General features: G+C 42.1%; 1 protein-coding gene across 1 annotated transcript in view; it reads left to right on the top strand.

The window, feature by feature from the left end:
• FAAH2 (fatty acid amide hydrolase 2) overlaps positions 1-18281 on the top strand; it is a 231597-nt gene that overhangs the window by 93931 nt on the left and 119385 nt on the right. The window contains exons 5-7 of the mRNA XM_075835625.1: positions 4273-4408; positions 5154-5271; positions 11718-11837. Coding sequence (XP_075691740.1) covers positions 4273-4408; positions 5154-5271; positions 11718-11837 — 374 coding nt within the window. The remainder of the gene's footprint in view (positions 1-4272; positions 4409-5153; positions 5272-11717; positions 11838-18281) is intronic.

Raw genomic sequence — 18281 nt, 5'->3', positions numbered from 1 at the left:
GGCCGGTCATTTTGTCTGATATTCCGCAAGATTCGATCTACTGCTTCTACCACTTTACGGTTTGCCATAATGCACTCGTCCCATATTACTAAGCAGCAATCGCGTACAACCCTTGCTTTGTCGCTGTTTCTAGAAACATTACCGTAAGATTCAAGTTAATCGGGATCTTGAACATTGTATGGGCGGTTTTGCCTCCGTGCAAAAATGCCCATATGAAGCAACCGCAAGAGCAATTTTGCTTTGATTGTGTATTTGGGCCAAGATGACTTTGATGACTTTGGGCCAAGTTTTTTTTTTTTTCCCGTATCACTGGGAGAAATCCTGTTTTTAGATGCACCCAAAGTACCATCTACGCTATGACACACGCGATCGCATATCATAAACTGTTCCACTGTCAGACTCGAGACACTGGTTTGCAATGTTTTGGCCAGTTCCGCTGGATTATAGTTTATTTCCACCGCGTACTCCCTGTTAATGCGTTCCCTGTCTAAAGCTTGTACGGGCATACCATATTGAGAGACAGGATTTCCCCCTATAGATGTAACCATGTCTTGGATAGCCAGCAAACATCGATTCATATTACTTTCATGCAATGGGTCGTTCAATTCGCTGTTATTATTTAGTTGTGCATTCCTGAAAAAGGCTTCAACTCATTTTTCCTGATATTTTGGCCACAACTGCGCAGCATCCGAAAGTCCACAAAAAAAAATGCAAAATTTCAAACTAATGACGCAAGCGATGTGGACTATCGCTGACGCATGCTTCGGCCAAAGCGCCATCCCAATGCTGATCACCATCTAGCAAGTGACGCACTCGGCAAGCAACCTGGTAAATAGGATATTCAATATTGTCAACCTTTCGCAATTCGGCAAAAGAAGTAGGTCCTCGCACTGTATGTAGAAGTAAGCATAAGTAATAGCACTCGAAGTTGTCTTTTTTGTGATTCCGGCAAGTGAAACCAAATCTCGTTTAGCTCCGTAATCTCGCGAGATTTGGTTTCACTTGCCGGAATCTCACAAAAAAAGAGTCAGAAGTGTCAGGATTCTGAGTACACATGACGTCCAGGCTGGATGGTCATGTGTATTCATTATCAGGACACTGTAGTATTGTTAGGGTTTGTGTATGTAGCTACACATAGTGATATAACTATATCGCTAGTGCAGTGTAAATGAATGGAGAGGAGTGCATGATGCCGATTGGTTAGCGTCATGCACTCCTCTGTACAACGCCCACTTGGTCGAAAGTAAAAATACTCCCACTTGGGGATTAAGAAAGCTCGTTAGCATAAACCAAAATCGCTCCTAACGTTGTGAAAATAGATCGTTTTTTTAAATAAAAAGCATTACTGTCACCTACATTACAGCGCCGATCTCCTTATGTAGGAGATAGGGCACTTATAATGATGTGACAGAGCCTCTTTAAAGCTTACGGAATGGAAACAAACGCAAACCATTTGCAATGGAAGCCTTACCATTTGAAATCAATGGTAAAGAAAACGGAAGCTTTTGGCTTTCCGTTCATGGGTTCCTCTGACGGTCAGGTCTAACAGAAACCGACGCTGATGAGAACGAGGCCTTATTCTTGAGAAGAAAATTGGTTACTATCAATATGTACTCCTTGAATTCATTTAAATAATCCGTGTATTTTTGAAGTTGAACACCAAGGGCAATATATTCCCTTTCATGCGGTATAAATGTTTAAAGAGCCCGGATGTCACACATTAGCCATGTGTTGTCATTATTCCATTTCATGCCCTCCATAATTGTAAATACTTTCTTATTATCTTTGATATACATTTGGGACCTATGAACTAGAGCAGGGGTCTCAAGCACGCGGGCCGCATGCGGCCCCTGGGGCTGTCATCTGCGGCCCGCGGGACACAGAGCCGGTAGTATCGGCTCTGCTCCGAGACTCTGGAATTCCCTGACATCGCTGACCACATATGAACAGCGATGTCTGGGGCTTCCCAGAGCGGAGTCCCGTGCAGAGCGCTAGTACAGGCTCTGCTCCGGGACTCTGTGGAATTCCCTGACATCGCTGTCCATATATGGACAGTGTGTCAGGGTCTTCCCCAGAGCGGAGTCCCGGGCAGAGCGCTAGTACAGGCTCTGCTCCGGGACTCTGGAATTCCCTGACATCGCTGTCCACATATGAACAGCGATGTCTGGGGCTTCCCCAGAGCGCTAGTACAGGCTCTGCTCCGGGACTCTGTGGAATTCCCGGACATCGGTGTCGATGTTTGGACACACGATGTCTGGGGCTTTCCCAGAGCGGAGTCCCGGGCAGAGCGCTAATATCGGCCCTTCTCCGGGACTCTGTGGAATTCCCTGACATCGCTGTCCATATATGGACCGTGTGTCAGGGTCTTCCCCAGAGCGGAGTCCCGGGCAGAGCGCTAGTACAGGCTCTAATCCGGGACTCTGTGGAATTCCCTGACATCGCTGTCCACATATGAACAGCGATGTCTGGGGCTTCCCCACAGCCGGAGTTCCGTGCAGAGCTCTAGTATCTCCTCTGCTCCGGGACTCTGGGGAAGCCTCTGACATCGCTGTCCATACGTCGACAATGATGTCAGGGGCTTTCCCAGAGCAGGAGTCCCAGTGATGTCAGGAGCACAGCTGGAGTCCCAGGAAGAGACTACTAGTGCTCTGCCCGGGACTCCAGCTCTGGGGTTACCCCTGACATCCATGTCCATATATGGACAGTGATGTCAGGAGCAGAGCTGGAATCCCAGGAAGATTGCTAGAAGCGGCTCTGCTCTGGGACTCCAGCTTTGGTCAAGCCCCTGACATCACTCTGGCAGCATCTGGGAGGGCACTGTGGCAGCATCTGCAGAGGGCCACTGTGGCAGCATCTGCAGAGGGCCACTGTGGCAGCATCTGCAGAGGGCACTGTGGCAGCATCTGCATAGGGCACTGTGGCAGCATCTGCAGAGGGCACTGTGGCAGCATCTGCAGAGGGCACTGTGGCAGCATCCGCCCGAGGGCACTGCGGCAGCATCCGCCCGAGGGCACTGCGGCAGCATCCGCCCGAGGGCACTGCGGCAGCATCCGCCCGAGGGCACTGCGGCAGCATCCGCCCGAGGGCACTGCGGCAGCATCCGCCCGAGGGCACTGCGGCAGCATCCGCCCGAGGGCACTGCGGCAGCATCCGCCCGAGGGCACTGCGGCAGCATCCGCCCGAGGGCACAGCGGCAGCATCCGCCGAGGGCACAGCGGCAGCATCTAAAAAGGGGCTGCCCAATCTTCACACGTGTGTCTGCCAAACGCTGCTAACTGAGCCGCCGGACTTCATTTAGCGACACTTAAACTGGAAAACTGGATTGTTGAAATAAGCACGTGGAGAATTCTCTCAAATTTTAAACCTAGTGGTATTATTATAGTAATGTAGTGTTATAGTAGTTCAAATAACTAATTGATTAACAATAATTTTGTATTGTATCAAATTTGAAAGTAATGCGGCCCATTAACTTCCCATTTTTTCTATATGCGGCCCACTTACCCGGCCGAGTTTGAGACCCCTGAACTAGAGGTTGCAATTTAACATGAAGCCATTCTCCTAAGGGTTCCATAAGTAACCTTTTACCCGAAACACATCTAAGATCACAACTGATCCTTCTTTTCAAAATCCCTAGAAAATAACATAATAACAATAACATGTCTGACTTTATGTATTTTAAACATACTCTTCTAATAAAAATTTTGTTTCACCATAAAATCAATGTACTGGGTCATACGGAGACACTCTCTGTAGCCGCTTTTTACTTTGGTTAATAGATGAAGACTCTAAATGAGGGACTCTCCTATTAAAACAGAATGCCCTGATAGGGTGTTTAAAAATGGGTTTTCTAAACCAGACTATTTTGAAAAATACTGCCAACTGGGTGCCGCCTTTTGGTTTGGTCTTCTAAATATTTTAATCCGGTAAGTTTGATTTTTTTTTTTTAGAAGTAGACATACTACTTTATGTTATGTTAGGCTCAGTTCACATATGTGTCAGGGCTTTCCATTGTTTTTGTTTGTTATAAGAGCAGAACACGGAAAACTCAGAGCCGCTGGATCCGTCGCCTGACTAAAACCAGCTGCGCCCGGCGTAATTCATTGGAACCCTCAACAGAGCCTCTGACGCAGATATGAACATGTCTACGCTGATGCCTCTTGTTCTTTATTATTTTGCAGCTAAGAAAACTTGCACAGCATAAATGTATAACATCATTGTGTGCAAATGGTATTTCTCATACGTCAATATTTTTCGTTTTCTCCTACTCTACAGGCATTGTACCCAACGAGGGCCAGTTTCCTGATGCCCATGGCAGTCGTACTGAACTTTTGTGCACTGGCCCTATGTGTAGATATGCAGTCGATCTCCCACTTGTTCTGAAAGTGATGGCTGGAAAGAATGTTCAAAAGTGAGTGAGTGGTACACTTTCACTCTATGAACTTTCAAAATAAAATGGGATACCTGGATAGCGGTGTAAAAAAGAACAAAAAATAGGGTGCTCTAAGAGTCAAAGGTATAGTAGACTATTCTAAAGCAAATTTTACTGCACAATGAAGGCAAAAAACGAAGTCCTTTTGAACTTATCCACAAGCTTCCCAAAATGGGAATGTCTTATGAAATTGTTCTGGGAAGCCGGCACGGTGACACATGCACAGGTACAGCAATAATATGTGGGGAAAATATTATTCTGCAACAATATATCTGTGAAAAACTGGGTGACAATCAGGGATTGTAACAGCTGCCGTTGCTTGTGGTTTCTCATTTGAAATCGATAACTTCTGTTTATTTGCAATTGAGATTAATTTTCTTTCCCTTTAAATGACACAACTACATAGTTGGGGGTTGTTTTGTTTTTTTACCTTCCTCTGGTTCAACACTGCATGGTAATATTGTAGTTTAAACCAGATGGACTTTTTCAACCTTATTGGCATAACTATTTTGTCTCATAACTTTTGGGAGCGACTCTTGAAATGCGTCTTTAAGGCGAGTTTTGCTCGGTCTTTAGTTAATGCCAAGAGCCTCATCCAGCAGTTGTTTTAAACTGGACACCTGAGAATGCTTACGATGGCCTCTAATCTGTAGGTATAATCTAATTTTAAACTTTCATTAAAAAACATTCATTGTATTTTGTTTTTTTTTTATCCATTTATTAGGCTTTCCCTTAATAAAGAAGTATCTCTGCACAGGCTGAAGTTTTTCTCCATGGAGAATGATGGGGGCTGCCTGTTTGTGTCTCCAGTGGATAAAGAATTGGTCCAAGCACAAAGGAGGGTGAGGGGAAATAGGGCTTATTGTTTAACCCCTTGGAGACAGCCAATTTTCAGTTTTTAATTTTTGTTTTTTCCTCCCCACCTTCTAAAAGCAATAACTTTTAAAGTATTCCGTCGATATAGCCGTAAGAGGGCCTGTTTTTTTTGCGGAACGAGTTGTAGATTTTCACAGCATTATTTAATGTACCATATAATGTGACAGTGGGTTACCATGGCAGGCAGGGCTTATTAGGAGTACAAAAATAACAGACCTGAAGGGCTTTCATTAGGCCCCTCAGGCTATTGACCGCGTCATCTAAGTGGTTAAACAGGTAGACTCAAATTAATCTTTGATTCCACCCATTGCCGTTGGATGTCGGCTGAAACATGCTCAGTATGGAGGGTGCTCAGACGTAAGTGCGCTCTATATAGCACAATGGCAGCTGTCACTTACATGTACGTAGCATTACGCCAAGGAGTTAATGCACTTATTGGCTGGGCTCATTGGTATGGTTTATGGGTATTGGAAATCATAGATTGTTATTTGCCCTGTGTTCATGAACTCCTCATAACGGATATATCCATCACAGGCTTGTATTAGTTACCATTCTATGACGAATATATACATAACAGTGACGAGATCAGCATCAGGTGCGCGGCTTATCTAAACAGCCGGGCTTCTACAGTAACTGTCGCGATCGCAGATAACTCCATCCTTGACAGTTTAACCAGGGGCGTAACTAGAAAAGACTGGGCCCCATAGCAAACTCTTGACCGGGCCCCCACCCGGGTGCCACAAGCAGCCCCCCTTATTAATGGTGCCCCCTGTAGAATGTGCCATACAGCCTCCCTGTAGACAGTTCTATATAGCCCCGCCTATAGACTGTGTCACACCCCATTTGTAGATCGTGCCCCCCACCTCCCCCTTGTAGATAGTGCCATACAGCCCCCTGTAGATATCATCATAAAGCCCCCACTGTATATAGCGCTATACAGCTCCCACTGTATATAGTGCCACACAGCCCCCCTTAGTAGATCCCCACACAGACCCCTGTAGATAGAGCCCCCCCCTTGTAAATAGTGCCATACAGCTCCCCCATGTGTATAGTGCCACACAGATCCCCCTTGTGTATAGTGCCACAAGGCAATGGCGCATCCAAGAAAGTTGTATCAGCCAGGGAGATGTCAATCAAACATGGAAAGGTGGGTTTGGAGGCAAGACTATGTGACTCTTCAGGATAGCGGCACCGCCCCATGATCCTTTAATGAGTAATTAGCATATAGTCTTAAAAGTGGATTTTAAAGATTGAAAAAAACATACAAGGGAATGTTTGGAAATATTGTCAGGTCATGTATAACCGCATATTGGCGGTTCAAGGGGGTTAAAACTACCAGACTGGTTCCCATGAAATCTACAATGAATTGAGAACAATTCCATCCGCCCTGCAATTTTGGTATTCTAAATATATCCTATATAATTACAGATTCAGAACCAATCTCTGACATATACAAGGTACCACAACCAAGCTCAGTCATAAATACAGCACTAGAACCAAGTCCATACATATATAACACCAGAACCAACCTCTGTACATAAATGTAGCACTAGAAACAAGATCAGTACGTAAATATAGCCCCGGAACCAAGCTCAGTACATCTATACATCCCCAGAACCAAGCTCAGTACATATATACATCCCCAGAACCAATCTTATACGTATATGCAGCACCAGAACAAAGCTCCGTACTTCAATACAGCATCAGAACCAAGCTCAGTACATATATACAACACCATAACAAATACAGCTCAATTTAGTGCAACCCCTGCCGTATAGGTTTGTACGGCGTGAAACTACAGCTCCCAGCATGGCCTGAACGATAGTAAGGATATGCTGGGAGATGCTGTTTCACAAAAAAAAATCATACCACCCATCATCTCGCTGCAGATCATAAAGTGACTACAGTACTGATTAGAGGCAGAATAAACATTTACATTAAGTGACTCACCGGTGACGTCTCAGATTCTAGTTCTTTTCTTCTCCCTCTGGTCCAGACATCTATGATGGGTTTCTCCCGGCTATGACCCATTTCTGCAGTTTTCCGCTCGCATGTCTTCAGCTTCTCACTTTTAAAACATTTCTGCACCTATAAACAAAGTTACAATTCTCAACACCTCTAAATATAATAAAGCGCCATACACTGCACCTCTAACTAATAGCGCCATACACTGTATCACACACACACACACACACCGTGCCCCCTGTAGATAGTGCCCACATATGGATTCCAGAGCTGCTAGTCAATAGTGCTAACCGCTGAGCCACCGTGCTGCCCTACATATAGCTTCCCCTATAGATAGTGCTCCACGTATAGCCCACCTCTGTAGATAGTGTCTCACGTATAGCTCCCCTGTTTATAGTGTCCCACATATAGCCCAACCCTGTAGACTGTGACCTATATATAGCCCCCCAGTAGCAAGTGCCCCACATGTAACCCACCCCTGTATATAGTGTCCCACATATAGCCCACCCCTATAGAAAATGCCCTTAAAATAGCTCCCCTATATATAGTGTTCTACATATAGCTCCCCCTGTATATAGTGCCCTACATATAGATAGTGCCCCGCATCCACACATATAGACCCCCCCTGTATATAGTGTCCCACATCCCCACATATAGACCCTCCCCTGCATATAGTGGCCCACATATAGATCCTCCTCTGCAGATAGTGCCCCACATTCCCACATATAGGCGACCCCCCCCCCCCCTGTAGATAGAGCCACTCACAGTTTTATTAGAAAAAAAACAAAAAACTTTTCTTACTCACATGATCCCGTTCCCGCTCCAACCGATGGCAATGCAGATCTGCTCTCTTCGGAGCAGGTCTGATTAGCTGAACGACGCGTCGTTAAAGGCGCTAATTGGCAGGGCAGAATGACTTGTCCCGTTAATCAGCGCCTTTCAAGCACGGAAGTGGCGCGATGATGTCATCGCGCCGCTAGCGTTGTTGACAAGCGCTGATTGGCGGGGCAAGTCATTTTGCCCCGCCAATCAACGTATTGTAATGTTCTGAATGGTCGAAACATGCCCGGCCATTCAGCGCTAATGCATTTATTTGTACCTGCGTGCTGTAGGCTCCGGTGCTAGTGACCCCAACGGGAATGAGAGGGCCTGTGTCGCCCGACCCATACATGTAAGAGGCTCGGCGGCACGGGCCCAGTAGTAGCGGCGCTACCGCTGTAGCAGCCATAACGGCTGCTAGCGGCGCCACCGGGCAAATGGGGGTGGTGTCGGCTGGCGGCACGGGCCCCCTCAATCCGCAGGCCCCGTAGCGGCCGCCACGGCTGCTACCGCGGTAGTTACACCACAGAGTTTAACCCCTTAGATGGTACGGTCAATAGCGACTGCAGCATCTAATGGGTTCAACACAGAGAGGCGGCTCTTTCTATCAGCTCAGCGACCCCCCCCCCTGCAACATAATTGCGTGGCAACAGTGTGTTACCATGGCAGCTGGGGACCTAACAAATGCTCCCAGGTCTGCTATTGGTGAAAGCCTATCAATACATGTTGAAGGCATGTCCTAATAGTTTGCCTATTAGTTTTACACTGTAAGGCAATAATTCTTTGGTTCTTTGGAATGTTAAAGGGGTTGTCCCAAGACTAAATGTTATCCCCTAACCAGAAAATACGTGATTGCATGCTGATTGGTAGAGGTCCGACCGTTGTAAACCCACACTGATCACGAGAACGGTGGGTCCCGTTCCTCTGAATGAATGGAGTGGCACTGTCACTCCATTCACTGTCTATGGGACTGCCGGAGATAGCAGAGTACAGTGCTCGGCTATCTTCTTCAGTGTCATAGAGAATTAATGCAGCTGCAGGGCACAAGTGCGACCTGCCACTCCATTCATTCGGAGGATCGGGACCTGTATTTTCTTAATTGGTGGGGGTCCTAGTGTGTTACCACCTATATTGTGATTAAGGAATATCATTTAATCTTGGGACAACCCCTTTAAGTATTCTAAGACATTATACAAGCGATCAAAGCTTGCAGCTCCTAGTCCTTTAGTGATACAAAAAAAAAGAAGGATTTTTGTACAATAAAAATGTTTTCTTATTCTATAATTGGTGGACACAGCACCATGAGTACCACAGATGCTGGCTTAATCAGTTTGTAAAGAAAGCAGTAGGAGAAGACAAAGAACAAACTGCGGTACTGGTCGAAAAAAACAAAACCAGCCAGAACAAGAAGTCCCGGGCTTGGGACAAACCAAAAATTGGGTGGGATCTGTCTCATCCAATGAGTACAACGAGAAAAAGTTTTAAGGAGAGTACAAAAAAATCCAATTTTTATTGTTTATATCTTTGGTGGACACGGCACCATGGGACATCCTAAAGCAGTCCCAGAGGGTGGAACGAAAATAAAGGAAGGGGTACAGCCATGTTGTCTAACGCAAAACTGCCTGCAGCACCTTACAACCCAGACTGGCATCAGACAAGGCCAAAGAATAAATCTAGTAAAATTGCAGACCTGAGCACTGAAGCTTGATGCCTGACCACTCAGGAGGCACCAACAGCCCTAGTAGAACGGCAGTGACCCGAAGGCGAGGAACCGATAGGAACCCTTAGACCGATAGACTACAGAAATCACAGACCGGATCCAAGGCGCAATGGTGGCCTTAGACGCCACCGATCCTTTGCATGGCTTTTCAAGAACAACAAGTAGGGAGTCTGTGCGCCAAAACGACTCTGTCGCAGCAAGATAGATGTGGACTGCCCTCATCGTATCAAGGCAATGCAAAGCTCATTCCCTCGGATTAGATGTAGAACTGCAGAAAGAAGGGAGAACAATCTCCCCATTGAGATGAAATGCCAAGACGACTTTCATGAGCAAGGATGGGACAGACTGTAAAATCATAGGACAAGGCAATTACAGAACAAGGCAGCCAGCTCCAAAACTCATCTGATTGAAGTGAAGGCCACCAGCAAAAGCAACCTTCCATGAAAAGAAACGTCCATCAAGGAGAAACCTGAAGGGGCTATCAAGACCAAATTAAGATCCCAAAGGCTCAGCCTTGTCCGTTGTGTCCCACTTTTCACAAAGTTGATTAAATACTTCTCGGTGAAGCAATCACTGTTCTGGATCAAGTCTCTCCTGACTTAGGAAATCTGCGGTTGATGGACCGCTGACTATGCTGGTACAGGCCCATAGGAGAATCCGAAAGAACCCCAACAGAGCCGATCGACTCCTGGTGTCGACCTGGTGGTTCAGACAGGCAATCGCCATGGAGTTGTCGGTCTGGATCCTGACCGGATGACCATGGAGAAGGAGCGTCTAATGGGAGAGCGCCAGGTAGATTGCCCTAAGTTTCAAAAGATTGATCTGTAGGGATGAATGGTGTCAAAGTTCATTTTCATAAACTCCATGTTCTGAGATAAGATCTTTTTTAGGAACTGTAAAAAGATTATACTAGAACCCTTAAACTATCTGCCTGAGGAACTGGGACAAAGACTTCCTGCAGGAGTAGGGAGCGAACTGCCTGAGAAAAACCAGAAGCACGACCCGATACCTCTCAAACCGAGGCATCATCCACATGAGGACAATAGGCCAAAACGGACTAAGACCGTGTCTATAAGAAGAGTATAGCCTGCCTAGGTGAAGCCAAGATTTCTTCCTACCTATTGTCAGCCTCCTAGGAGCAAGTGTCTATACCTATGGTGCTGTGTCCCCCAGTAGGAAAAAAAAGAAAAATAGATATAAGGTAAAAAGCATAAATAATGGTGGGATTGCTGATGGTTTTCCCCATTCCCCCATAAACATTGTTATTAAAGTCAAACCATAGATTTTAGGTACCCCAAAATACTGACACAAAAAAACCCACAACCTGTCCGTCAAAAGACAAGCCGTCATATGGCTAAGTCAGAGAATTTTTTTTTTAACGTTTGGGACTCGGAATGTGGTGATATAAAATGTATTTTTTTACAGTAAAACATGTTTTTATTTTGCAGAAGTAGTAAAACATAAGCAAACTGTATACATTTGGTAGCGCCATAATTGTACAGGCCAATTAAGTAATGATAACATTTATACCGCACAACACGTGGCGTAGAAAAAAACAATGCAAAGAAGAATGGCGGTATCACTGGGTTTTTTTCTTTTCAATCCCCCCCAAAAAAATTATAAGTTAACCACGTTAATCAATAAAAACAATATCTCGTCCCACAATAAACAAGCCCTCATACAGCTTTGTTGACGGAAAAATGAAAAAATTATAGCTCTTAGAATGTGTCAAAGAAAACATTTAAAAAAAATAGGCCACATCTGTTAAGGCTTGATGAGTATTTAAAGTATCAATTCTAATAAGCATTTCACACTTTATATATTTCAATCATATATTATCAGAATAAGATTTATGTTGTATATGAGCTCTTGTAAGGACTAAAGTTTAAAACTTCTATGATTCTGCAGGTGGTCAAACATTTAGAAGCTGCACTTGGAGTTAGTGTTGAACCCATCAACATACACAACCTACGATACTCTTTTCAGATATGGTCAGCGGCAATGTCTTCTGATGGTAGCAAAGGACAGGTAAATAATATTTGTTCTTGTAAGTCCTCATTCACATCTGCGTTGGGGTCCCGTTCTGACTTTCCGTCAGAATGGAACCCTTAACAGACACAAACGGAAACCAGAGGATTCAGTTTCCATCATCATTGATTTCAATGGTGACTGATCCGGTTCCCATGGTTTCCGTTTGTCTCTGTTGTGCACCGGACCCGTCGTTTTGCCAGAAGCAATAGCACTGTGATACACCATTTTATATACCAAAAATAATATGGTCGATACATTGTGTTTTATTTGTAAAAAACACCAGAATTTGGAGAAAATGTGCAAAAATTAAAAATGTAAAATGTATCTGCTTGTAAGACAGATAGTAATAACACAAAAAATAGCTACTAGTTAACATTCACCATATCTCTACTTTATGTTGCCATCGTTTTTTTTTTTTAAACATCCTTTTATTTTTCTAGGACGTTACAAGGCTTGGAACTTTAGCAGCAATTTCTTACATTTTCAAGAAAATTTTCAAATTCCATTTCTTTAGGAACTAGTTCTGTTCTGAAGTGGCTTTGAAGGCCCTATATATTTGAAATCCTCTTGAATACTTTGAGGGGTGCAGTTTTTAAACGGCATTTAGAAAGGTTGTTTTTTTTTTGCAGAAAATCCATTATTTTCTGTAACACAGAACGTTTTACCAGAGAAACACAACTGAATATTTATTGCTCAGATGCAGAAGTTTTTAGAAATATCCCACATGTGGCCCTAGTGTGGTAATGGCATGAAACACCGGCCTCAGAAGCAAAGGAGCACCTAACAGATTTTGGGGCCTCCTTTTTATTAGACTATATTTTAGGCACCATGTCAGGTTTGTAGAAGTCTTGTGGTGCCAAAACAGTGGAAGCAAAAAGACACCGTTTAGCAAACTACACCCCTCAACGAATTTATAGAGGGGTATAGTGAACATTCTGACCAAATAGTTTTTTTTTTTTTTCTGAATTTAGTGGAATTAGGCCGTAAACATGAAAATCTAAAAAAAAATTCCAGCAAAAAGTAGACTTTTTCAAGGTGAAAAAGCACCCCAACATTTGTAACAAATTTCTCCTGAGTACAGCAATACTCCATATGTAGTTTGGACACACACAGCATATCTTAGATGGGAATGAGCGCCATTTGGCTTTCGGGGCTCAAATTTTTGGATTGATTTGTGGAGGCCATGTCGCATTTGTAATGCCCCTGAGGGACCAAAACAGTTGCAACACCCCAAAAGTGATCCCATTTAGGAAACTACACCCCTCAAGGAACTTATCTAAGGGTACAAGTTAATAAAAAAGAGAGGACACAAAACACGGTGCCACATGGTGCCGGTCAAAAACTATAAAGGAACAAAAGGATGAAATAAGGTGATAACTGCTCACCTATTAGTTGTGCAACAGCAGCCTCAATTCCCGTGAAGGAATTGTAGATATGATGGAGCTGCAGCTAGGTTCAAAAGCCGGTCCACTGAGAGGGCAAACCGCTATAGTAGAAGATCAGGTATATGGAAAAAAGAACCAAGGTATATTGCTGCTACCATCAAGAAGAGACCATATAAGTAGTAATAATTCTAGCTTTATTTGTAAAGGCTACGCATTTCAATGCCGAACAGGCGTTTTTGTTAGGCCAAGTCAGAAGGGAAATATGATAAGTGACTTATATAGTAATTGACAGCAAGTTCAGAAACACTTTGAATTGAAAAAAACACCACAAAAACAGGGGTCAGAGAAACTCTATGACGTAATATGGGGTGAAGTAAATGTAAACACAGCTAGGGTTGGAAATACATTGCGCAAAGTCAAGGAACAATATTCATCAAAATTACATAAAATGGTCAGTAACAGTGAAGCATAATGGTAGTAGATAAATAAAAGAATGTATAAAAATTAATATATATGAAAAATGATTTTTAGGTTTACCTCAGAAGTTGGCGAAAATACCATAGGACTATAACATACTAGTCTATAGTAAAAAGACATAAAAATAAAAAAACAATAAGTGGAGTTAAAAACCTATATATATATATATATATATATATATATATATATATATATATATATATAGAAAAAAGATGTGGTTATTCGCAAACCATACCTAACAAACCCAAAATTGCAATATAATATAGCACGGTGCCATTCCTGATAAAGATTATTGAAAAAAGAAAAATGATCCAGAAATATAACTAGGCACTCTTGGGTTAAATAAAATTTAACATAGTATTTTATTTTTGAATCCAGATAATACCGGCAAAATTTAATTTATACATAAATACAAAAATAACAATTTAAAAGGAGAATTCTCCTGGCCAGGAAAGAAAACATACAATAGAACCTTCAAAACATTGGTGATATTGCCTGATGGATATATAGCATACTATATATGTGTAAAACTATTTTGAAAAGATTTCAAAATGAAAAACCGCTGGGTTGTGTTCACACTTGCGGTTTTCAAACATATGTTATTTTTATCAAAAAATGGCCAGAGTTCCTATTTGGAGTAGCTGGTAATGATATTTTTAAAGAAATTCTCTTTATATGCATATAATATGACTTAACTCTCAAGATAGAAAAATAGCCTCATGAATTAAAGGAATGTGGTTAACAGCGTGCTTTTTTCCTCTCATCAGTGAATCCTCAGTTTCAATTCAAATCTTGTGGTGATAGGAAGTCTTTTCACAGACCCTTGGGTCAATGTGTAGCCCTCATGATATTGAGCTTTAAGGCAAGACATCAACTTTTATAGTACCAATACAAGACAACGCAGGGGAAGATAGATAATAATATGAATAACATAATTAATTTAACCGATTTCCCCCTATCAACACACCATATATCCTTATTGAATCGTGGATTGGGCTTCTCACCAGTTACCCCTGGAAAGGAATTTGAGATATGTAAAGATCTTCACCTCTTTCTCAGAAAGATTCTTTTAAGACTTTGGCATGGGGAAAAAAATGAGAGGAATAGTCAAAACGAGAATGTAGCATCACGGTTACAGAGAGAAATAATGGAATTTGGAATGATCCCTAATTTGGAAATGTCTGATCTGAATACTTTAGTGGATTTAAATGAGTTATGGAGGGAAGGTAACACATTGGAGAATACAGATAATCTTGAAGAGGATCTTACTGATATCATCCCAGAGTATACGGGCTTGCGGAAAAAAAGCAGTACCATGCCAAGTATATATTCTAACAGATACACACATGCATTTTTGGAGGCCATTCTTAGAGATATAAGTGTCATCGACTGGTCCTCCTTTCTGTGTGAGGACAACTTAACTGAAAGGGAACGAAAAGCCCTAAAGGAATTGCAAAATATTGAAAATATTGTAATCAAGCCCAGTGATAAGGGTGGAAATGTTGTCCTCCTCAGAGAGGAGGACTCTGTCGGTGAGATTAAAAGACAATTGGAAACGGATACATATTCCCTTTTGAAGGATAACCCACTGGACAATATAATGGGAACTTTAAATAGAAAATTGACTTTTGCATTGGATGAGGGCTTAATTAATAAAAATGAGTTCCAATATTTGGAGGTAAGAGAACCCCGTATGCCCACTATATATATGTGCTTCCCAAGGTGCACAAAAATAGGAATACACCTCCGGGTAGACCTATTATTTCGGGGTGTGATGGTCCAACAGATCACCTTGGGAAAAATTGAAACCCTTTGTTCGTACACTTCCATCCTTTGTATTGGATACAGGGGATCTTCTAAATAAAATTGACTATTTGACTCTTGAGGAAGACTTCATCCTGGTAGGATTGGATGTGGAGTCATTGTATACTTCCATCCCACATGATGTTGGCCTTAAAGCGGCCGCGCATTTTCTGGAGAGGAGAGGAGGAGACTGGGCTCACCAAAATGAATTTATTATTGAAATGTTGGAATTTGTTTTGAATTATAACTGCTTTTCTTTTGATGGCAAATTCTATCGTCAGATTCGTGGAACAGCCATGGGATCCTCTTGTGCACCATCATATGCCTGCTTACATTTGGGCTGGTGGGAAGAGTTTATAGTATACCCACATCCCCTCTTCAGAAAATGCGCTTCCGCTTGGCTTAGATACATGGCTGATGTTCTTTTATGTTGGAAGGGACCATTGGATTTGCTAGAAAGTTTCATTGGAGATTTAAATTCCAATAAATTAAATATCCTTCTGACCTTTACTTATAGTGAAGATCACATTAGCTTTCTAGATCTTAATATTCATAGGGAGGGAAATAGATTAAAAACGACTACATATCGGAAACCAACATCAGGTAATACCCTTTTGGCAGCAAGTAGCCATCACTTTCCCTCTCAAATTAAGGGGATTCCGATAAGCGAATTTCTTCGAATTCGCCGTAACTGTACTGATTTCAGGGACTTCAAAAGCGAAGCACAAGATCTATCTTCTCGCTTTGAAGATAGGGGATACTCCAAAAAAATGATCAAGAAAGGATACAATAGGGCATCTAGGCAGAATAGAGAGGAAATTCTCAAGAGAGGTAAAAAAGATAACAGTGACAATAGAGTCAGATTCATTTCGAGGTATGGGTCCCATTGGAACATACTTCGGAATTTGATGATAAAAAACTGGCCACATTTAACTTTGGACAAAAGAATCAACTCAATAGTGGGGAATGTACCGAGTATGGTTCCCAGAAAGGCCCCCACGCTGAGGAATATGTTGGTGAGTTCTGAGTTTAAGAGAAGGACCCCAGGTAATGAGAAATGGCTACAGAAACGCCCAAAAGGAATGTTCATGTGTGGCTCTTGTAGATGTTGCAAGTACGTGTTAAAATCAGACACCTTTCTTGACAGTGAACATAAAAGGGAATTCAAAGTCTATAATTTTATTAATTGCCGCTCAACCATGGTCGTTTACTCCATTATCTGCCCATGTGGGAAACAATACATTGGGAAAACGAAACGAGAATTACATATTCGCATTAGCGAACATATTCGGGACATTACCAAGGGTGAAATGACAAATCCTCTAGCTGCACACTTTAAAACATATCATGCCCAATCACCAACTGGCTTAAAATTTATGGGGATTTATCAACTATTTCAAGACAGAAGGGGAGGTGATCTTAACCGAACACTCCTCCAAAAAGAAACCATGTGGATTTACACACTGAGAACTTTGAATCCTAGGGGACTAAATAATGAAATAAAATTTAATATGTTCCTTTGAACAGATGGGAGCCAAGAGGCTGTTTTATCTTTCGGTATTTTCGAGTTACTTAGTATTAGATAAAAACAATCCTTTATAGAAGAATGTTGGATCAAAAAATGGGACCTTAATTATGTCATCCTTGGAGAATGATTTAGTAAAATTGGGTGTGAAATTTTTGGATTTGATATTCTTTCCTTGGAAACCTGATAATGAATTTTCAATGTGCCTTTGGTCTGGATATCCCATTTCCTATACAATGGTAATCTGCCTTTAGTGGAATGAGTATGAGCAATTTTATTCCCAATATGAAATGATTAATCAATTGGATAAATAATATAAAATAAATGAACATAATATTCATCTCTTGCAATCTTTTGTAGCGAGGGGAGTTGTGTTTTGGTTCTCCATGGGTGGTGGGAATTAGGGATCTATTGTTCTATGGACATTGGATCCCTCTTCCTGCCCCCTTTGGGATTTCACGACGGCTCCTATCGTGCCATAGTATTATACATTTATACATATTATTATGAAATTTAGTAGTAAAATTACCAAACCAATGTTGATTGTATTAAAATTAAATTTATTTTGGGGGTGGTGGGGACCCGGGTCCTAATACCTTAACAGGTGATGGTCCTCTCTCCCTGCTTCCCCTGAAGTATTATATGAATTTCATATGTATATATGTATGGGTAGTTAAAAAATTGAACAGATTTCGGTGTTTTTTGTCTAAATGGCATAATAAAGGATCCCTTATTGAAGAAAAAATTTGTTCCTCCATAAATCCACTATAGGGTCTAGATAGTAGTAGTTAACCGTATTTACGGAAGAATTGATATTGATAATTGAATTCAGGTAGCAATTGTACTCCTATGTAAAATTCAATTATTAGTCTTATCTTGACGAAGTAGAGACACACCACTGATTACCCTCTCCTTGAAAATACCGAATATACTTATGGATGTGATTTAATGGATATACGAATTGTCTGTTTGAATATAAAAATGTCTGTCTGTTATCAAAACTGAGAGATATATAGCATTGCGGCATCTCATGAAAGATCTAGATATATTATCTATAACATCTTTTTGTCTCCATGAAACATTATGTTTTTTATTACTGAACCAATGAATGAATTTGGGACACTATAAATATAGTGTGTTTGGCAGTACCTGTCAAACTGCTCTGAAGAAATCCCGTTCAGGGATGAAACGCGTCAGCTGTTCTAATTAACGGGGCGGGTAGTGACGTCCAAACCCTGCCCTGAGAATACC

The sequence above is a fragment of the Rhinoderma darwinii genome, chromosome 8, assembly GCF_050947455.1.
Source record: "Rhinoderma darwinii isolate aRhiDar2 chromosome 8, aRhiDar2.hap1, whole genome shotgun sequence".
Taxonomy (NCBI): domain Eukaryota; kingdom Metazoa; phylum Chordata; class Amphibia; order Anura; family Rhinodermatidae; genus Rhinoderma; species Rhinoderma darwinii.
Note: the sequence above shows the minus strand (reverse complement) of the source record. Positions and strands in the feature narration are given on the sequence as shown.